The sequence below is a fragment of the Schistocerca cancellata genome, chromosome 3, assembly GCF_023864275.1.
Source record: "Schistocerca cancellata isolate TAMUIC-IGC-003103 chromosome 3, iqSchCanc2.1, whole genome shotgun sequence".
Taxonomy (NCBI): Eukaryota; Metazoa; Arthropoda; class Insecta; order Orthoptera; family Acrididae; genus Schistocerca; species Schistocerca cancellata.
The window spans coordinates 50014094-50038207 of NC_064628.1; the positions used below are offsets into that span (position 1 = coordinate 50014094).

The 24114-nt window shown below is 37.6% G+C and overlaps 1 protein-coding gene across 1 annotated transcript in view; it reads right to left on the minus strand.

Moving 5' to 3' along the window:
• The window catches only part of LOC126176934 (lanC-like protein 2), a 119870-nt gene that overhangs the window by 56810 nt on the left and 38946 nt on the right, over positions 1-24114 (minus strand). The window contains exons 3-5 of the mRNA XM_049924127.1: positions 15430-15578; positions 15157-15304; positions 494-634 (exon numbers count right to left, since the gene is read on the minus strand). Coding sequence (XP_049780084.1) covers positions 494-634; positions 15157-15304; positions 15430-15578 — 438 coding nt within the window. The remainder of the gene's footprint in view (positions 1-493; positions 635-15156; positions 15305-15429; positions 15579-24114) is intronic.

Here is a 24114-nt window from a genome sequence, read left to right on the forward strand (position 1 = left end):
CTTAACTATTGGGTGAACTGTTACCTTTATTCGTGCTGAACACTATAATTAGGAAAACAAGAATTCCTATAAATAATCAGAAACTTAATACAGTGTTAGCTAATAACTACAAGTATGTAGTATTAGATTTAAAAAAAGGGCCATTAAAGTTAAATGGCAACCAGCAGCAACATTCGTGTGTTCAAAGACTATTGTTCCCACATTCTCTCAGGTCTTAACTCTGCCTTGAACACAGTCTAATATATCACAAACTGCTATGTTCTATTTCTTCTTAGCTCACGAGGGAATGGTTCTATTCTTAGTTTACAAAATATTTAACAAAAGAATAAATTCGTAACAGATATACTAATAAACAATTTCTGTTTATCTTTGAGTGTGTTTTATGCAGGGTCTTGTGCTTATGCTATACTTTTGCAACTCAACCTGTGATACAACTCTTTCATTTTTTTCATGTCTTATAAATACTTAATTCTATAAAGTTGTATTTGCAAACCTGCAGCAACAAGTACAGGATCCCACACAGACCATGGGCTCCACCAATGTAATATTTTCCATGCCATTTGTACATCAATGGAGCATTGTGATTTTCAAGACGTGCCAGACCATTTCCTGACTGCAAAATCGCATATATTACCTGAAACATGACCAACAACATGTAACAATTATTTTAGATTAGCACCCACACCTACAAAAAATACGATTTGCTCTCCACTACATTTGATGCATTTTTCCATGCTGATGCATATCATAACCATCACTAAATCTTGTAAGCAAGTTCATGTATCCTATTTAGTCATCTCTTGTTTGTAGATTTATCAACATATGAAAACAAACAAATAGCAGTGAAGTTTTCACCTTAAGACTGTGAGAGATACATTTATTCCAAGGCACTGAAAATGCCTTGCAAAGAATAAAGACGAAATACATATGGCACAAAAATTGTGTTTTATTCAGTTGTGATTAGATGGACCCAAAGTAATAGTTATCAACATACTGTAATAATAAGCAAATCATGTTCCAGAAATTCAGAGACAGAGTAGAACCAGTGGTTAAATAAGAAAGTTTCAAGTTTACTTTAACTGTAATTAATGTCAGAATACATTTTAAGTAAGAAGGCATATGGTTTTATATCTGAAAATCTTTTTCTATATTTTAAATGTTTGTTAAAAATCTGTGGAATTCCCCCCAAAAATGATTGCTTACATCATCAGTAGTGACTGTACACTGTCACCACTGATGAGCAACTTTTATTTAGAGTGATAATCCTAACAGTATACATAATTCTACATCTACATCTCTTCAAACCACTGTGAGGTGCATGGCGGAGGATACATCCCATTGCACCAGTTATTAGGGTGACTTCCATTTCCATTCACATATGGAGCGTGGGAAGAATGATTGATTGAATGCCTCTGTCTGTGCACTAATTATTGAAATCTTAGTCTCATGATCCCTATGTGACTGATACACAGAGTGTTGTTGTATAAGTGTATTCAATTTTTCATTAGACCATTAAGGGTGCACGCTATATTGTTGAAAATTGATACAGCAAGACAATGGAAGTAAGAAAATGCAGTTGAAACCTGACTGCAGATAAAGACAGTGCCCAGTCACTGTTAATGCAGAGGCTAGTTGCTGTTCATATTTTTAGTAAGAAGTAATATGAAAGGTTTATCTCAAGTGGAATGACACAGCAAAATAATGTGGATATTTTCCAATTTTTATGAATAAACTGTTAATTTCAGTCATTTACAGATCTCCCAATCAGGACTACAGAATGTTCCTATCTAGGTTTTACAATGCACTTAGCTCATTCCTTAAAACAGACCTGAATTTTAAGTCATCAGTCAAGGAAGACAATAAAACTGGATTCACTTCATTAATACAAACTAGTGCAAATATAGAAAATATAGATAATACATTTGTAGCCTTCTCTTCGTTAAGTGGGCACTCTATGAGAAAAGTCCATGGAAGAAAAGTTAACACTTCATTGCCTACAAGATAATTTATAGGTACGGCACAAAATTAGAATGGGCAAGAACATGGTAGAAAATCAACTACTGTCTTTTCTAAGAAATCATCTTCACATTTATCTTAAATGATTTACAGGAGCAAACAGTAGAGGCAAAGAGAAGAAAAATGAAAATGATTATTTATCAGAATAATTAGAAATTTTCTGTCAATAGTAAGCAATGCCTCTCCCCGTGAACCATGGACCTCGCCATTGGTGGGGAGGATTGCGTGCCTCAATGAAACAGATAGCCATACCAGAGGGGTATCTGGTGAGAGGCCAGTCAAATGTGTGGTTCCTGAAGAGGGACAGCAGCCTTTTCAGTAGTTGCATGGGCAACAGTCTGGATGATTGACTGATCTGGCCTTGTAACATAAACTACAACAACCTTGCTGTGCTGGTACTGCGAACGGCTGGAAGCAAGAGGAAACTACAGCTGTAATTTTTCCTGAGGACATGCAGCTTTACTGTATGGTTAAATAATGATAGCATCCTCTTGGGTAAAATATTCCCACATTCGGATTTCCGGGCGGGAACTACTCAGGAGAACACTGTTATCAGGAGAAAGAAAACTGGCGATCTACATATCGGAGTGTGGAATGTCAGATCCATTAATCAGGTAGGTAGTTTAGAAAATTTAAAAAGGAAAATGGATGGGTTAAAATTAGATATAGTGAGAATTAGTGAAGTTCGGTGGCAGGAGGTACAAGACTTGTGGTCAGGTGAATACAGGGTTACGAGTACAAAATCAAATAGGGGTAATGCAAGAGTAGGTTCAATAATGAATTAAAAAAAAAAAAAAAAAATAGGAGCACGGGTAAGCTACTATGAACAGCATAGTGAACACATTATTGTAGCCAAGATAGACATGAAGCCCATGCCTACCACAGTAGCATAAGTTTATGTGCCAACTAGCTCTGCAGATGACAAAGAGATTGAAGAAATGTATGATGAGATAAAAGAAATTATTCAGATAGTGAAGGGATGCGAAAACTTAATAGTCGTAGGGGACTGGTATTCAATAGTAGGAAAAGGAAAAGAAGGAAAAGTAGTAAGTGAATATGGAGTGGGGGGAAGGAATGAAAGAGGAAGCTGCCTGGTAGAATTTTGCAAAGAGCATAACTTAATCATAGCTAACACTTGGTTTAAGAATCATGAAAGAAGGTTGTACATGAGGAAGAGGCCTGGAGGTACTGGAAAGTTTCAGATAGATTATATAATGGTAAGATAGAGATTTAGGAACCAAGTTTTAATTGTAAGACATTTACAGGGGCAGATGTGGACTCTGACCACAATCTATTTATTGGTTATGACCTGTAGATTAAAACTGAAGTAACTGCAAAATGGTGGAAATTTAAGGAGATGGAACCTGGATAAACTAAAAGACTCAGAGTTTCAGAGATAGCATTAGGGAATGACCAACAAGAACAGGGGAAAGAAATACAGTAGAAGAATGGGTAGCTTTGAGAGATGAAGTAGTGAAGGCAGCAGAAGAGCAAGTAGGTATAAAGACAAGGGCTCGTAGAAATCCTCGGATAACAGAAGAGAGATTGAATTTAACTTATGAAAGGAGACAATACAAAAATGCAGTAAATGAAGCAGGCAAAAAGGAAAACAAACTTTTCAAAAATGAGGTCGACAGGAAGAGCAAAATCACTAAGCAGGGATGGCTAAAGGACAAATGTAAGGATTTAGAGGCATATATCACTAGGGGTAAGATAGATATTGTTTACAGGAAAATTAAAGAGACCTTTGGAGAAAAGACAACCACTTGTATGAATATTAAGAGCTCAGCTGGAAACCAAGTTCTAAGCAAAGAAGGGAAAGCACCACAAACCATCAGGTGGCTTGCGGAGTGTGCTGTAGATGTAGACGAAAGATGGAAGGAGTATATAGAAGGTCTGTTCAAGGGTGATGTACTTGAGGGCAATATTATGGAAATAGAAGAGGACACAGATGAAGATGAAATGGGAGATACAATACTGAGTGAAGAATTTGACGAAGCACTGAAAGACCTAAGTCGAAACATGGCCCCGTGAGTAGACAATATTTCATTTGAACTACTGATGGCCTTGGGAGAGCCAGCCCTGACAAATCTCTGCTGAGCAAGAGACAGGCGAAATACTCTCAGACTACAAGAAGAATATAATAATTCCAATCCCAAAGAAAGTAGGTGTTGAGAAGTGTGAAAATTACCATACTATTGGTTTAATAAGTCAAGGCTGTAAAATGCTAATATAAATTCTATACAGACAAATGGAAAAACTGGTAGAAGCTAACCTCGGGGAAGATCACTTTGGATTCTGTAGAAATGTTGGAACAAATGAGGCAATACTGACCCTACGACTTATCTTAGAAGATACTTTAAGGAAAGGCAAATCTACATTTCTAGCATTTGTATACTTAGAGAAAGCTTTCAACAATGCTGACTGGAATACTCTCTTCCAAATTCTGAAGGTGACAGGAGTCAAATACATTGAATGAAAGGCTATTTACAATTTGTAAAGAAACCAGATGGCAGTTACAAGAGTCGAGGGGCATGAAAGGGAAGCAGTGGTTGGGAAGGGAGAGAGACAGGGTTTTAGCCTATCCCCGATGTTAGTCAATCTGTATACTGAGCAAGCAGTAAAGGAAACAAAAGAAAAATTTGGAGTAGGAATTAAAACCCATGGAGAAGAAATAAAAACATTGAGGTTTGCTGATGACACTGTAATTCTGTCAGAGATGGAAAAAGACCTGGAAGAGCATTTGAATGGAATGGACAGTATCTTGAAAGGGGAATATAAGATCAACATCAACAAATGCAAAATGAGGATAATGGAATGTAGTCGAATTAAATCAGGTGACACCGAGGGAATTAGATTAGGATATCAGACACTTAAAGTAGTAAATGGCAATTTGAGGAGCAAAATAACTGATGATGGTCAAAGTAGAGAGGATATAAAATGTAGACTGGCAATGGTAGAGAAAGCATTTCTGAAGAAGAGGAATTCGTTGACATCAAGTGTAGATTTAAGTGTCAGGAAGTATTTTCTCGAAGTATTTGTATGGAGTGTAGCCATGTATAGAAGTGAAACATGGACAATAAGCAGTTTTGACAAGAGGAGAATAGAAGCCTTTAAAATGTGGTGCTACAGAAGAATGCTGAAGATTAGGTGGGTAGATCACATAACTAATGAGGAGGTACTGAATCGAATTGGGGACAATAGGAATTTGTGGCACAATTTGACCATAAGAAGGGATCTGTTGGTAGGACATGTTCTGAGGCATCAAGGGATCACCAATTTAGTATTGGAGGGCAGTGCTGAGGGTAAAAATCATAGAGGGAGACCAAGGGATGACTATAGTAAGCAGATTCAGAAGGATGTAGGTTGCAGTAGTTACTTGGAGATGAAGAAGCTTGCACAGGATGGAGTAGCACGGAGAGCTGCATCACAGCAGTCTCTGGACTGAAAATAACAACAACAACTGCTGCTGCTGCTGCTGCTGCTGCTGCTGCTACTACTACTACTACTACTACTACTACTACTACTACAAAAACAAACAGTAAACAAAGTAATTTCCTTAGTATAACAATACTTGAATACAGCTTTAAGGTTCACAGCTGAGGTACTGAAACAGGAAGTGTTTATATCTGAGATGCATGCCCAAAAAATTATGGAATAATAGTAAGCAAACAAAATCAATATTTCACTGATCCAACAAAACATGAAAAACTATCATAAATTGATTTTCAAAGACCTTTACTTCACGTTTAGGCAGAGGAAACTACCTGAATAACTATTATTAAACCAATGAAGCATAAAAACTCACATTTATATGATAAAATATCAAGTACTCTTATGAAGAACAGCAAACAGCATATTAACCATTTATGTGGTTGTTAATATTGTAATGAATATTTCTTAAATCACAAAGAAGCAGCTAACAAGTTTCAGTAAGGCATGGCTGTCATCTTCTGCAACATTCTGTATGTATTTTGAAAGTTATTTTGCATTAATTTTCCTACAACTTCAACAAGTTCTTCTGGAGCACCACAGTCTCCCTGTAACTTTCCTGGATAAACTGAATGGGATCATATACCTCATCTGGAATTACTTTCAAAAGGTCATCATTTATAGTATTAATCATCTGTTTTTCTGATTCGTCTGTCCCAAAGCAACTCCAAACACTACAGCTCCTTTCTGCCACTTTTTCACATCTCGATGCTGACCCATCTTCCTGTGTCGATTCCATACAACCATTTGGCACCTAAATCTAGTTCACTGTCATGACTTCTGTCAGTGGTGACAGGTCATATGACAGCCTGGTACTAGATCTACACCACTCAGCACTTGGAAGTGACTAGTGCATTCGTTTAAGTAGGTGAGTATCCAGAAACTTTGGCTCTATCAATGGCAAGAGATGGTAAATTACAGTGGGCACAAAGTACAGTGGAGGGGGGAGGAGGGGGGAGGGAGGGAGGGAGAGAGAGAGAGAGGGATGGAGAGAGAGGGGGGGGGGGGCTGGTCAGCAGTCCCAGCAAAAAGATTGGAAATGAAGTCTTAAGAAGAATTAGAAGAACACACGTAACAGACATCCTTAAGAGAATTATAGGTTTAAATGGCAACAGTTTTCTCACATAACAAGAGAAGAGAAAAGATAGATGAATATGACAGTTCACTGAAAACCAAGGTTTACCATATCTGTTTCCTACCAGTAACAACTTAAGGTCCAGAAACAATGTCTCTAACTGTGTCTACAGGCAGTGATTCTAGACATAAACTTTTGCTTTCTGAATGTAATAAGAACAAGTCTAGTAGTATTGTGGACAGCAATAACAATGGAAACGTTATTGTGAACCTAAGTATGCTGTCAAGACTTTTGAAGAGTACTGTGAAATGTAGGTACTGCAATTGTGAAGATAGTACTGATGTTTCTGAGGACATTTCAGCAAGGAAGTATGAGGATGGTGATATAAATGAAGTCGAACATCTGAGGAAGAAAATGAAAAATAGGAAGGGGAAAAGTCTGGGAGAACAGGGAACTGATATATTCTGGGATCTAATGCAGAAGATCTGGAAAGGAGAAAGAATGCCACATTTGTGGAGAAGCAGTATACTGGTTCCCATATATAAGGGGAAAGGAGACATCCAAAACTGTGGCAATTATAGGGGATAAAACTAATGTCCCACACAATGAAGATCTGGGAAAGGATAACTGAGAAGTGGTTGTGTCTAGAAACTGAAGTGTGTGAAGAACAGTTTGGATTTATGCCAGGAAGAGGAACAACCAATGCAATATTTGCACTAAGGCAACTGATGGAGAGGCACAGAGAAGTACAAGCCGAAATGCATATGTCCTTTATCGATCTTGAGAAGGCATTTGACAGAGTGCTGAGGCAAGAGATATGGAAATGTCTGAGAAGTAAACTCCTGCCAGAAAAATATGTCAGGGTGGTAGAAGACATGCACGAAAGTGCAATGACACAAGTCAGGAGCAGTGCAGGTGCAACAAAGGCATTTCCAGTGAGAGTACGACTACATCAGGGATCTGCTCTCAGCCCATATCTATTTGACCTTGTCATGGATGTACTAGTCAAAGATATGAAAAAAGAGGCACCTTGAAGCACAATGTTTTCCGATGATGTTGCAATCTGTGAACCCACCCAGGAGGAACTTCAAGACAAGCTTGAACAGCGGAGAAAAGCTCTAGAGAAAAGGGGAATGAGAATTAGCAGGGTGAATACAGAGTTAGTGTGTACAAAGGATGCCAATGATCTGTACATTAACCTGAAAGGAGAACATCTGACACTGGTCAAGAAATTTCAATACCTAGGCTCTTACATGCAAAGTGATGGAGGACTGGAGGCCGAAATACAGCACAGGATAAATAGTGTACGGATGAACTGGAGGAAACTGAGTGGAGTACTGTGTGATAAGAGGGTTAGCTGCAGAATAAAAGGAAAGCTTTACAGGTCTGTGGCAATGCCTGCGATGCTGTATAGTGCAGAAACTTGGCCAATTACAAAAGCCCAACAGAAAAAGATGGAAGTGGCAGAAATGAGAATGTTAAGGTGGATGAGTGAGGTGACGTGGAAGAATAGACTAAAGAATAAGTACGTCAGGGGAACAGTGAAAGTGGGGCCCACAGGAAAGAAGACCCAAGAAAGTAGGCTATGGTGGTATGGACATGTGCAGAGAAGAGGGGAGTACTACGTGGGGAGAAGAGTCGAAGACCTAGCAATTGGAGCACCAAGGAGAAGAGGAAGACCAAAACTGAGATGGAAAGACAAGGTAGCAGGGGACCTACGGGAGAAAGGATGGCTCAGAGAAGAAGCACTGGATAGGCATTTATGGAAGAGAAGGATCCAGCAAAGCAACGCCGACCCCACATGACGTGGGAAAAGGCTGAGAAGATGATGAGATCAGATCACTGTATCCAGTCAAACACCAGAACAGCATCTCAAACATTTGGAAGCTCGTTTTCAAGTTTTAACTGATGCTGGACTTAAGTGTAATTTAAAGAAATGTTCATTTTTCAATAAGAACCTTGAATATTTGAGACATGTTATTGAGCCCATGGTGCTTGTTCTTTGACTATGCATTTAAGACTGTATGGTGATTGCTTCTCCTACAGATGTATGAGAACTCCAAGCTATTCTTGACAAACTAACATCTACATCAAATCATTCCAAAACACAACATACACTGCTTAGTTGCCCCATATCTCAGGCACTCTGATCCGCAAAAACTAGAAGTACTTGCAGCTGACACTTTAATAAGGGCAGATTTATCTCACAAGGTTAGGCACACTGAATGCCCCACAGCACTGTAAGGCTTTGAACAAGGCCCAAGTCAACTACAGTCAGCTGGAAAAGGAAGCTTTAGTCATAATTTATGGTGCAACAAATTTCTGTCAATCTCTGTATGGTAGAAGATTTTTTCTTCTGACTCATCATAAGCTGCTGACTGCTGTTTATCACCTGGAAAAAGATGTACCAGATGGCACAGCACGGAAGCTGCAGTGTTGGTTGCTACTTCTTTCCAGTTATCAATATGAAATTCTTTATCGCAATACTGCACAGTGTGTCAACACAAACACATGATTTCGGTTATCTGTAGGAAATAATACATATTCTGATGCATCAGATGTTTCTAGTCTTCAAATTGATGACTATGATGTGCAAGCACTGCAACCTTTTCCAATTGATTCTCAGCAAGTCGCACAGGCTACTGAACAAGATCAACAATTGTGATTGATCCAGTACTACGTTTGGTTGTGCTGGCCCCACAGTCCAAAATCAATCTCAAATGCAGTAGTTTGCAAATGCCATGCATAACGCAATAGTCTTTCTCTTTAAAATGGGGTAATTTTATAGCATTCTCTTAATGAACAAATGCATGTCCTAATTCCTACATCTTTGCAACAATATGTGTTGAAACTATTACATAGAGAATATGGGGGAATCATTTTAACAAAGCGGCTAGTGCATCAGCATTGTGTGTGGATCCCAGCTGGATAAATAAATAGAAGATATGACCTGCTATGCCGTACATGCGCTGATAACCAGGCAACATTACGTCATGAATTTTTCAATTGGCTTCAAACGTATGGTCCTTGGGAAAGTATCCACATCAATTTTGCTGATCCCTTCTGGCAATGATGCCTACAGCAAATATCCTTTTGTCATTCCAGTGCATTTGACTATTAACACTAGCACCATCAAAGCACTTGCTTCTGTCTTTTGCTTAAAAGTTTTGCTGCAAACAATTTCTTAGCTGGAATTTAAACAATTTTGCCAATAAAATGGAATTCCACATACTCAAATCTCACTGTTCTCTCCTCAATCAGAAGGTGAAGCTGAACATTTTGTCTGCACTATCAAGGCTCAGATGTTCAAACTCTGTGCTTTGCACTTGAAGGGAAATGCTTTGTTGTTGTGTCCAAGCACCTATCGCACTGTGCCTACTCATGAAGCATTGCCAGTAGAACTCTTATATGGTCATCATGCCCTCCAGCATGCTGTGGGGTGAGAATTTTTTCCTTTGTTTACCATTCTCAAGCAGCTGGTACCACACATATATGCCAGCAGAAGGCACTAAAATCACATTACCTCACTGCACATGATTCTAACTGGCTGGCATGCCTTTTTAAGCAGCCACAATTCAGAGCTCACCCACAGATTGAGTGCATCTACGGACTTATAAAGATTAATATGGATAACTGTAGTATGGACAATACATCAATGCAACATGGCCCTACTAGACATGACTAATATTTAAAGACTTCTGTAAGTGTGTAACCATTCTAGACTATTTGGTCTTATCAAAAACTTTACTATCGGTTGTATACAACTCAGCACCACAGAAGAACCTACAGCATTCAAAGTTATGTATAACTGATTTATTAAATACAGTTAGGGTAAACTTATTAATGTATTACCTTTTTGTAGGTGTCTGATTGTATTTTTTGCCCACCTCAACTACCAATAGAACAGTTTCTGTCCCATGTTTGCATTAAAATCCCCCATTACCATTTTGTAGTGGTATGTGCTGTCATTTATAATTTTCTTTAATTATTTATATAGGTCTTCTGGACACTCATCAGATTGTGAGTACATTGGCACATCAACTTGAATAATTTCCATGGAATAACCTTGCTTGATTTTTAAAACAGGTCTTGTTTTCCCTGGTCTGTTCCTCAGCTGTGAAATATATGTCCTGATTTCAGTGCTGACTAATTTTTTTCTAAACTGTACAGTTTATAGGAGACAGATAAAAACAGAGTCAAACCTCTGAGTGCAGTTCATGTTTCATGCTTGGGTAGTTCAATAAGTGTTTTTCCCATCATAAGCAAGGGTCCAGATTTAAGAATCAATCCAACACACATATTTGATCTACAGGAAGGTTAAGAAAAGAAACTATTAAATGCTAAAACTCACATTAATTACAAATATTTCTTGAGGCATTTAATTTTTTTTCCGAAGTTGCTGTTAGAACTCAGTACTGACATTTGTATACTACAAAAATCTTATTTCTCATGTGCTATTCTAAATCAGATATGGATTGCAGCAACTTTTTCTTTCTTTTTCTTCCAGACAGTATTGTTTGCCAATGTAGAAGTGTGACCACTACATATCAGCAACAATTTTATGAAACAGCCTGGGATTGCGAACTACAAACAAAAGTCTCCTACTTCAGAATGTTAAATAAAACTGTTATTGTATCAGTTTTATATTCTGAGCTATAATCCTCCGAATACTTATTATAAGCTACATGTGCAACTGGTCTACCTCATATACTAATGCTGCTTTTATTCTGCAAGAGATACATAATGACTAATTCCACATGTAACTTTGGCTCAAATGGTCCCATGGAGCTTGAGCAATCAATACACAAACAAGCAAAAAAAAATTAAAAAAAAATATTGCCAGGTAGTGAGTGCCTTGCATCAATACACCTGCAGGTTGAGATTTACATCTTCTCCAGGATGCAGAGAACTGCACTGTAACACACAATGCCCCAGAGTCATTGTACGAGGCAGTTAATATGGCACGCACAAAAATTATGGTTTTAAATACCTCATAATATTAATGATGTTCTAGCTCTTAAAACTTGGTGTGTACATACAACTGAGCTCCATTTACTCACCATTTAGCAACCTTTAATATGAGTAAGTACATATGAGTCATGACCCCTGATTTTAAGGAATGAAAATTCCACAATACAATATGAAGAAAAGATAATTTTACTTATTACATACTGGATGCAGCACAATTTGTAGGCAGATCTTGAAGAATTCAAAAGCTAACCAGGAACACGATTTTTACCACTGTCTTTACAGGACAGATGAAAGCAGCAGGTGTCCATATATTAGATACAAGAGTAACTACAATGTGGAACGGATATATTTCTGTGGCTCCATAACTCTTACATTGCTACTCACCATATGGAGGAGGCAGTAGAATACAGACACAAATTCATACAAGCCAACTCACATAAACATGACCACTGCCTAAGGGCATTAGATCCGAGTGGGGGAGTCAGGCCCTAGTGCCCTGACAATCGAGCTTGTGTGAATGTGTGCATTTTCTACTGCAGAAGAAGTACTTTGACTTAAAGCTTTAATATTTTAGTAGTCTTTTCCACTGTGCCTCTCTGTGACTCAGTGCCTCCTCTGTATGACAAGTAGCAATTTACGATTTCCATAGTGTTGTTATCCCATCCTGGAATTTTCACTGATAGCTGTAAGAGTTATGGATGATCACAATATAAATGGTATCATCAGAAACATTATGTGCTTCCCAAGTAACCTGAGTAAAGAATGAAAATATGAATTAACATTTAAACAATATGGACAAAGGTCTAAATTATAAAAGGAAATGAAAGTATGGCAACATTTAAGATTTTACAGGTGGAGTAATGAGGATCTGAAAAAAGATCTAAAACAGCTAAAAAAGAAATCCAAGGAAAGTAATGTCAATTTTTAGACTTATGTTTAAAAAGTATCTACTAAGATGAACGAACGCTGTGAGAGTATAAATTAGTTGACGAGCTTACTTAAAGTTCAAATTAATTTTTTTATGAGAGTTATTTTTTTTCAACCTCCTATGGGGCATAACAGAAAGACAAATGTGAATCACAAAAAGTTTTTATCACCAGGAGTCAAGCACAGTTACAGTTACTTCTCCACATAGTCACTGTGAAGATTAAAATATTTGTCCTATAAACAGACAAGCTTTTCAATACCGTATTCATAAAAGGTTGCTGTCAGCCTATGGACACAGGTTTTCATGCTGTCTTGTAGTACCCTGTTGGTGCTGAAGCACTGTCCTCCCAAACCTCTCTTCAGCTGCTAAAAAGGAAGAAAGTCCTAGGTACTAGACCTGAGCTGCATGCCTGGTGACTGGACACTTCCCAGTGAAACTGCATAAGCAGCTGTTGTGCTACTGTAGCAGTATGCGGTTTCACATTGTCACGAATCAAAACAATTCCAGATGACTGCATTCCTCCTATGCTTTTGTTATGAATGGTTCTTCACAGGTGATGTAATATCTGGCAGTATGCATCTGCAGCGATTGTTGTCTCTGACTCCATAAACTCCAAAGCAACACACCTTTCTCATACCAGAAAACAGTAGTCATGGCCTTCATGTAGTTGTAAGTTTGTTTGCACTTTTTGGGTATTTTTGGGGAGTGAATTTGCATCCACTGTTTGGAAAGTTCCTTTGATTCTGGATTGTTATAAAGAATCCACATTTCATCCCCAGTCACAATAGAGCTCAAAAACTCTTCCCCATCATCAGCATAACATGTGAAAAAGGGTAAGGCTAATGCCACATGCCACGATTCATGGTCCTGGGACAATTTTTTGGGAACCAACCAGAGTGCACAAAGATTTTGATAGCATAGGCATTCTGTAACAATACTGAACAGAACTGACCCTGAAACATCCAGAAAATCCATAGACAACCTTTGTCTCTCTTGAACTGCTGGATCGACTTAGTTTACGAGGTCCTCACTACCGACAGACTTGTGTCCTTGTCAACCTTCATCCTGGACATCTGTTTAGCCTTCTTTAAATTTCCTACACCACTCATGCAACACCTTCACTCATACATTTTGCACCCTAAACATGGCTCATTCTGAAATGAATTCCTACTGTGCTATTCCCTTCCTGCTGCAGAAAACGAATGATGCTTCACAACTCGCACTCAGTGGGAGAATCAATGATGGCAGCCATTTTTAAGTGCCTGTAGCTCAGCTCCAACTAATGTACTGAACTTGGTCATGGTGGATGTTATGGTGGGGTGCACACAAAACCTCACAATAACATGTGTTATGCCACTTGTTTCCCCAGAGTCTTTCCCTCTAACGAAGCACACCTTAAGAGTGAAGAGACAGGAGTAGTTATTCACAGAAGGAAGCATGCGACAAATTTTGCATTGGGCATGGGGAGGAGCAGGGGTTGAGGAGTTGGCAGATGAATTAACCATACAGAAAGGAAATAATTTGAGAAAAAGAAGAGTTCAGAGGAGATATCATGGGAAGAAAGTCGAGGGTAACAGAAAGTTACTTTGGAATTATAAGTAGTGACCCAATCCTGGAGATTTCAAAAAATCATAGGCCCGGTCTATGCATTCCATGCCAAGGCAGTACTGTGTAATACGATATATGCCTTTTTGATGGTTTTCAGATAGATCAATAGTTTTTGTAGCTAGTTAAGATAGGTAGAAATCTATTGGCTGCTGGGATGAGTTTAAACATGTTACCATGGTATGAATAACCTGTAATGGTGCAAAATTCATCATCAGTCACCTGTAATGTATCCTTTCCCTCATAGTTTATCACTTTTCTTCATCAGTCTTCACAATTTGTCTTGTCTTTACTGTTTAAAATTAAACATTTTTTTACTTTCTTACCACTGATTATGAACCCCCCCCCCCTTTTTCTCTCAACTTCTGTCCTGACCTTGGCTTCAATTTACACCCTATTATTCTTTCATGTTTAGCTGTAATCTCTTGACATTTTAATTACCAAGAAATAATTGTTAGTTTGAATTTGTGCCCATCATTACTGCACACTTATATCCTAGACCTTGTGCTTCTCCTGATGCAGGGACTGGAATGTCTTTTCCTTTCCTTCAGCGAACATTCTTTGGCCTTTCTTTTTCCCATTCAGTTTCTTCCATTTTCTCTTGGAGAACCCTCTTGTCTATGCTGATGATGCCTAGTAAGTAGAAGCTTCTATCTTTGTTTGACTGTAGCTTCAAGTTCAGGAGAAATGTTAGTTTGAGTGGCTATGCAAGACAGACACAATGAAAGAAATAGATGGCTGCATTTGATCAATGAAAAGATTAATGAGTTCAAAGAAGAAGAAGAAGAAGAAGAAGAAGAAGAAGAAGAAAGAGAAGACTGAGAAGGAAAGGTGATTTTTATTTATTTATTTTTTTTAAATTTTTAATTTTTATTTTTTATTTTTATTTATTTTTTTTTTTTTGTAGGGAAGTATCACTCAGGACTGGATGAGTTGGAACACACACTATCTTGTTGTTAACTATTACAGACAGAAAGTGTTTGCTAACTCTTTCTCCAGAAGAAAAGAGGCTTTAAATCTTATCATCTTATCATTACTAAGATATGAGGAAGTGTCCTTGCCAACTTACCTTTCTCACTGTTTCACCATCAATAGTGTCTGGTGCGATGTGTTTGTTCACAAACAACAATGCAGAAAGGTAGCCTGCCCTTCCATATAAAATTTCATCTGGTAGGTCTGATTTTAAACTCATTATTTGGGGCATGTAAGATTTAAGCCTAGGAAAACACAAAATACTAGCAGTCAACACATACAGTAAATACAATTAGGATTAATGGGCCACAATTAAAGCAACTACTTTGCTATAAAAGAACATTTTCAACATAGTATTTATAATTTGTACCTTTTTATCAGTTCATTAGAATTATCCGTCAACCCTTGCTTATGATATACAACAGCTCCAAGAGCCAGAGGTCCAGCATCACCAGTCAGGAAAGTAATTCGATGATTTTTCAGTTTTGGTAATACTGTATCAATAATTTCAGAGGCACGCTGTAAAGTAATGTTCATAATATATATCGCTATGAATGTAATCAAGAATAAGCTGATTCATGCAAAGGAGAAAACAGTAACCAGTGACTGTTACTAATGCTATCCGTTTACACAAATAACACCTTTACTGGTTTTGAACTGGCAGGTCCGTCTTCAGTTGGCTGCTCACACTTAGATAACATTTCTTGTGGCTTTCATTTGTTGTCAGCTGCTCCCTTTGAACTTATCAGTTCAAAATTGGTAACAATACTATTTGTCCAAATAAACAGCATTATTAACAGGGGCTTGTTACCGATGTCTCCTGTGCAAGAATCAACTTGTATTTTGTACACACAATCAAAGTACAAAATATCAGTTTTCAACAAAATGGCAATAATCAAAGAATGTCTAAATATTTTAGTTCCACAAATTTTCCACAACACAAATGGAAAAAATGCATAATGCACAGTAATGTAGCACAATTTGTTTTTGTTTGGGTTCTTACTTGCACCTGCAAAAATTTTTCTTGGCTGAGAGATATTTAAAACAAATAAAAGCTTTACTATGAATGTGTTAAACACACACTAAAACATTCCACCTTAGTAACTGGAAGGAGCTGCACCAGGCTAGGTGGTTGTTTTCACCAGCCACAACTAGTCACTTCTTCCCGACAACGCATGGTCCTAAGCCTTAATAGAGAGGTCACTGCATGCTGGGGGAATTTGTATTGTGCCACAATAAGTACTGTGCATGTATTGTATTTATTGGTCCAGTAAATCTTACATGTACAGTACAGCACATCAGATATTGGACAGGTCAAAGTATATCTTACAATTAAAACACGTCAGAATCTAGAAAATTATGTCCACAAAATTTTACAGCACTTCATATACTGAGCAAGTCAATGTGTAAGTTATAATTACACCACATTAGAAACTTGAAGATTACAACTGAATACATGTATAAGCCAACATTAACTATTACAGTATTTGCATGATCCTCACTTAAGCTCTAAGGATTTCTGAGGAACTCTTCTACACTATGAACTGACATGTACACTAGAGAATTACATTCACAGAATTTTACTTCAAAAATTAGGCAAGTCGGTATACAACTTATACATGAACCCCATTAGAAACTTGAGAATTACACCTGAATGTATTTATAGACCAGTATTAATGGTTACAGTATTTTCATAATCATCACTTAGACTCTCGAGGATTTTGGAGGAACTCTTCCACGCTATAAGAGCAATGTGTCAACAGATATTCTTTTAATGCTGCTTTAAAATTTTTTACATCTGTCTTTACTTTAATTTCTCTTGGCAATTTATTGTAGATAATTTTTCCATGGTGTAATGTTCCTTTTTGGCACAAACTGGTTTTTGTATGGAGTACATGAAAGTCAGTTTTCTGTCTTGTATTATGATGATGAACATTTTCATTTTTGGGGAGGATACTAGGATTTGTTATTGTAGATTTCTTTATAAACATTGCACTTTCAAATAGGAAAATACATGGAAGGGGAAGAATCCCCATCCTTTTAAATAATGGTCTACATGGTTTGTTCCTTTTTATTCCAGCCACGATTCTCACTATTCTTTTTTGCATCCTGAAGAGTTTTAGGCAGGATGGCGAGTTACCCCAGAAAGTGATCCCATATTTTAGGACAGAATGTATATTAGAATAGTAAACTGTCATTAGACAGTCCTTATGACAGCAGTTTTCTAGCACTCTCATTAAATAACACATGGTACTTAGCTTCTTTAATATGTTGTCAATGTGAGTTTCCCATCTAAGATTATTCTGTAGCCAGACCCCCAGAAATTTTGTATTAGGCACACCTGCAATATCTGTGTCTGACATCTGAATTCTTATATCCTCTTCAGTGTTTCTCTTGACATATGAAAATTTAATGCTGCTGTTTTACTTTTATTTATTATTAGTTTGTTTTGGTTGAACCAGTTTACAACATTTGTTAACACCTCAGACAGTCTTGTCTGTAGTATCTCTGCAGTCTTCCCACTGACTAATATGCTTGTGTCATCTGCAAACTGGATAGTGCTATGGTACTGGTTGGTTGATGTTAGGTCATTTGTATATATAAAAAATAGGATGGGGCCCAGTACCGAGCCCAGCGGTACTCCATATTTTTACTGCTTTATAATCAGAATAGTGTCTTGTTGATTTATTTTCTTTGTGAAAATGTATTTCTACTACTTGCTTGCGGTCAGTAAGATATGATCTAAGCCAGTTGTTAGGCATACCTCTGATACCAATCCTTTGAAGCTTCTGCAGCAATAGGGTGTGGTCTATGATGTCGAAAGCCTTAGACAGATCAAGGCATATGCTAGTTAGTTTTTGTCCACTATCAATTTTTTCGAGTACTTCACCCAGAAATTCATATATTGCTGTTTCTGTTGAGGCTTTCCGGAAGCCACGTTGGGTTGTGGATAATATTTTGCACTTTCCTAGAAAATCTAGCAACCTCTTATGAAAAAAATTTTCTAGTATTTTCGAAAATGTAGATAGCAAGGAAATAGGTCTATAACTGGCTATGTCTTCTTTCTTACCCTTTTTAAACAGTGGTTTCAGTTTCACTGTCTTTAAGCAGGAAGGAAAGACTCCATTTGCTAATGAACTGTTGAAAATGTGGGCTAATGGTATTGCAATGAGGTCACCCACATTTTTAATGACATAATCTGGAATCTCATCCACACCTGTTGAAAATTTTGTTTTTAACTCTCTAATTGATAGTATAATTTCCTTACGGTTGGTTGGAGTAAGAAATAGGGAGTTGCAGTTTCTATTTTGATTTGATGGTGTTGTAGCAGGATTTTTATTTGAAGATTTTATGTCAGAGAGTAATTTTTCACTAATATTTGCAAAGTATGTATTACAAGCATTGGTTACTTCTTCTGGATTTGTAATTTTTTTGCCATCTTGGATTACCTGGAAATTTACATTTTGGGAGGTCTCATTTCTTACTTGTTCTCTGACTATCTTCCACATGGCTTTCATTTTGTTCCTGGCCATTTTTATATGGTGATCATTTGTTGTTTTTTTAGCTTCTTTTATGACTTTGTGAAGCACTCTCTTATAATTCTTGAAATACACCAGAAATTCTTCTGTAACATTTTGTGGTTTTGAAATTTCATATAGTCTCCTCTTTTCAGCCCATGATATTTTAATGCCTTTCGTCAGCCATGTAACATTTCTTTTTCTAGTTTTTAATGTTTGGTTTTTAACTGGAAAAGAAATATTGAAATAATGGGAGAATATTTCCATGAACATGTCAAACTTTTTACATGTGTCATCATAGTTGTCTATATCATTCCATGTTTCTTTTTTTAGTAAGTGCCTGAAGTGTTCTAGGTTGTGCTTGGTAAAATTTCTACCTTTTCTTGTAATTTGTTGTTCAGTATTTCATGCAGTCTCTACTGGGAATTCAATAAACTGTGCATAATTATCACTGAAACCTGTATTCATATTTCCAGATTTGTATAAATATTTATCTGTATTTATTAGTATCTGATCTATGGCACTGCTTGACGATTTGGTGACTCTGGTGGGGGATTTGATAGTTGTATGTATATTTAGGTTTTTAATAAGGCCTCAAGGTTTAATCTGTCTTTTGAGTTCTTGTTGAAATCTATATTAAAGTCACCACATATGATGGTTGTTTTACTAACTATTTTTATATTGTTAAGTGCCTTCTCAAGATTTTCAATGAAAGTAGTTATGTTTCCATCTGGGCTTCTATATATGCAAATAACAATTATATTTAAATTTGTCAGATGTGTAGCAGAAATTTCGAAGTTTTGCTCTTCCCCTAGCTGGTTAGTGAACTTTAAATTATCGTGTTTGACGTCCTCTCTAACATATATGCATGTTCCTCCATGCATGAAGGTTTTCCTAAAAAAAAAAAAATAAAAAAAAAAAAAAAAAAAAAAATGAAAGGGTAAAGCCCTCTATCCTTGTGTGATGTAACATATTTTCTGATAACCAGTGCTCACTAACACATATTACTGACACTTCTTTTAGTTCATCTGATAATAATATTTCTATCTCACTAACTTTATTTGATAAGGAATGTACATTTTGGTGCAGGAGCATAAATTTCGATGATGAATTATTTACTAGGTTGTTTTGGCCTACCTTATGTTCGACAGCTGCACATGACATATCATTTTTAACATATCTCCTTAGCTGGTTCATCTGCTCTAATTCATTACACTAAATTCCCACGTGCCCTAACTTTCTCCCTAGATGATGCACATGAAGCAATGTCCTGAACAGCCTGGAGTGGTTTCTCTGAAAGGTGCATGTGCTGATTGGCTTGGGGTGCACTCAGTTTCACGGATTGTTGACGAATTTCATTTCTCCCTCTCCAGTGCCCTCAAGATCACCTTTATCTATGAATCACAGCAGTGAACTCATTTAGTAAATATATCTTGAGACCAAAATCAGGCCAAACCAGAGAGCTGTTTACATCGTCTACATTTTTAGACCCTTTAGTGTAGACTGGAATGCTTGTGACACTGATTTAAAACGTAATTTTATGATTTTTTTAAAAATGTACTCTGGGCACCCTCTCTTTTGTACTTTGTCAAATCTAAATGAATTTTGGGCCTTGATAGCAGCCATGATAGGTGATGCCTCCAACCAGTTGATTCATAGACCTAATTTTCAAAATCCTGCCTGGTCTGCACAAAAGCTTTATAAAACTGTAGTAGGTATGCTTCACTGATCCCCAAAGACCTGCAGCTGAGCCCGTAACAATGTTAACCATTTCAAGAAACCTTGCTTTCAAGGCTCTCGTATGCTAGAGCCAGGAGAGATTCTGTCAGTAACAACATACAGAGACTGAATCTCTTGTGCTGAGAATCATGTCTCTAGTTAAAAATACAGGTCTTAGTGAATGACGGATGTCAACACACACACAATTACTGTGCCTAGAATTTACAGCCTGTGCATGCAGCCCACTCTTCCATTATCAGTTTCAACTAACAGTACTCTCCTTATTGTGGACACTGCTTTTATTGTGGGGAAACAGTGCCATGATAAGAAGAACCATATAGGTAGTCATCCCTGAAAGCCTTGTTGCTGGAGCTGCCTTCAAATGGTATTTTTATGTCTTTCGGTCGAGAGAGACTCCTATGGGATGTTACCTACAAAAGAAAGCCTGCTGCAGAGTCATCTCTGGCATAGTCATGTTATGAAGGGTGTACTGATTCTACACAGAAAGCAGCTGAGGAACTGACTTTATTCTCAAGAAATCAAAGATGAGTTCTCCATACATTCTAAGACTTTATCACATGAAACATGAGGGCAACATTGCTGTAGCCATTAAGGCTTGTACATTTCACAAATTTCACAAGAGAGATAAAAATAACTTTCTTCTATGAAACAAGAAAATGTCCTGTCAGCTGCATAAAATAAAAAAAGGGGGGAAGGCTTTCTTTTTTCTTCTTGTGAGGTGCCAGGAACTGCTGAAATGTATCTTTCTGTGACAAGGTGCCATGTCAATAGGAATGGACAGTACTGAAACCATCTCCCAAATGGAGAAGGGGCAGCTGTAAATTTACTCATTGTTTTAACAAAAGACCCACTCACTGTTCTGGATGATGATTTTGTGATGATTACAAGCTGGATGTTGGTTGAAAATAGCTGTTAATTCTGTTCTGCACTGCCTGGACTGTCCTGTGAAGACAACTCTGGTTCATCACACAAGTAACTGGAGATTCTTCCATTGCTCAAAAATTCACCTGACAGTCTCACGAAATATACAATAATTTCATGTGGCTCAACAGCCTTATGGAAGCCTTTCAACTAATTTCACTTTGTTGAGTAGTGTGCCCTAATTCTACCTCAGTAATCCTAGCAGAGAAAGTGGACCTACAGCTTAACGTTGAATACGAATCTTAACATCACTGAGAAATGAAGCCAAAGTTAAATTTAGACTGAAAAATTTCTGTCATTCGACCAGGACTTGATTCCATAATCAACTGGTTACGAAATAGACACTCTGTTACTAGCCTCTCTCATGTACTACTATTGACTTGGTGGAATAATTTGTAAGAGTTTAGGAATTAGTGCTGCAATGTCTTTTTGCTCTCTTTAATAACACAGTGACACTCTGATCTCACTACCTGAAAGGCTTTGAGATTCACTGCAGTTACTTGGTATTTGAATTATTGTGAAGTTACACACTTGATTCTGATTGCAGAATGCTTCTCTCCTCATTTCACCATTCATTGAAAACAATATTGCAGAGCTGCAATTGCTTACTTTTTATACTAGTAATGTTGAGCTAAAGCCTTTATTTTTGTTTATTTTTGTAAGAAAATGGTTACTGACATTGCGTGTGCACTTTGTCAGTGATCATATAGAATAACTACAGCAAGTGACAACAATAAAAATGATATTTGATGAGTGCAAATGTTTTGAAGAACCGATGGTTGCTTTTAGTACTATATGTTCAGACTTTTCTTAACAAGCCTCAGACTTATGTCAGGGAAAATATACGAATTTTGTTAAACGTAGAAAACTGGTACTAACTATACCGGCTGTCTCTCGTATGAGTCGCCAGATGCATTTTCTCGTGTGTTTCAGTCGACATTTACAATTTCTTTTTTTGCAACAAGAAGCTGGATCAGCCCAAAGAAATCCTACTCATCACATCTTCCACATGATGCCCAGCATCAACAGAAAGCATTGGTTTGTTTCTGATTACAAACTTAATTATTTTTAAAGTGGATTTTTACATGCCCATATGACAGAGTGGTCCCAAACTGGTCTAGTGCAACATTCCCTTTATCAATGTATATTAACAGGACAGTAAAACTCAAAGAATACCCAATACTCCAGCAGCGACTTACCAGCACTGCTGCATGGCAGCAGTAGTCAGCAAGGGTCACGGCAGTAGTGATAGGCTGGAGTACTATTATTCTTCATGCTTTACTGTCCATATTAATATAATTGATAAAAGGAATATCGTATTAGGCTTATTTGGGATCGCTCTGTAGAATGGGCACATAAAATTCCACTTTCAATATAATTTTGATTGTAACAGGAAACAAACCAACACTTCCCATTGATGCCAGATACTGTATAAAAGAGATGATGATCAGAATTTGTTTGAACTGACTCCAGCTACACCTTGCAACAAAAAAAGTTGCAAATATCTGCAGGAACACCAGAGAAAAGTGCTTGAAGGCTCTTGGGAGAGACACCCTGTACATTCTAAAACTGGTAATCTGTAGTATGAGAAGATCTGAAGAATTATTTGAATTTAGGAATGAATTGTGAAGTTGTTAGTAGTCTCTGTTACCTTTTGTGGTGTAATGATTTTCTGCAATGAAGCAGAGAAAGATGACATAAGATCTAAATTGGGGAAGAAATTTTAATTTTTCTACTTTACAAATCATGGATTAGGCATTCGGTCTGTTATGTCTTCACAGATTACCTCTTCTTACATCTTCCAATCTCTCTTCTTCATGCCTGTTTATAAGCTAAGGCTTATACACTGAAGAGGTAAAGAAACTCGTACACCTGCCTAAAATCATATAGGGCCCCCGCAAGCATGCAGCACACGACATGGCATGAACTTGACTAATGTTTGAAGTAGTGCTGGAGGGAATTGACACCATGAATTCTGCAGGTCCGTCCATAAATATGCAAGAGTACGAGGGAGTGGAGATCTCTCCTGAACAACACATTGCAAGACATTCCAGATATGCTCCATAATGTTCATGTCTGGGGAGTTTGGCAGCCAAAAGTGTTTAAACTACAAAGTGTGTTCCTGGGGCCACTTTGAAGCAATTCTGGACATGTGGGGTGTTGCATTGTCCTGCTGGAACTGCCCAAGTCTGTTGGAATGCACAATGGACATGAATGGATGCAGGTGGTCAGACAGGATGCTTACGTAGGTGTCACCTGTCGGAGTCGTATCTAGACATATCAGAGGTCCCATATAACTCCAACTGCACACGTCCCACACAACTGCAGAGCCTCCACCAGCTTGAACAGTTCCCTGCTGACAAACAGGGTCCATGGATTCACAAGGTTGTCTCCATACCTGTACATGTCCATCTGTTCAATACAATTTGAAATGAGACTTGTCCGACCAGGCAAAATGTTTCCAGTCATCAACAGTCAAACATCAGTGTTGATGGGCCAAGGCGAAGCGTAGAGCTTTGTGTCGTGAGTCTGCGAACGGTACATGAGTGGACCTTCAGATCCGAAAGCCAATATCGATGACATTTTGTTGAATGCTTTGCATGCTGAAACATGTTGATGGCCCAGCACTGAAATCTGCAGCAATTTGCAGAAGTGTTGCACTTCTGTCACTTAAACAATTATCCTGAGTCGTCCTCAGTCCCGTTCTTGCAGGATCTTTTTCTGTCCGCAGCAATTTTTGGGGATTTGATGTTTTACCGGATTCCTTATATTCACAGTTCACTTGTGAAATGGTCATATGAGAAAATCCCCAATTCATCAATACCTCAGAGATGCTGTGTCCCATTGCTCATGCGTTGACTGTAAAACCACGTTCA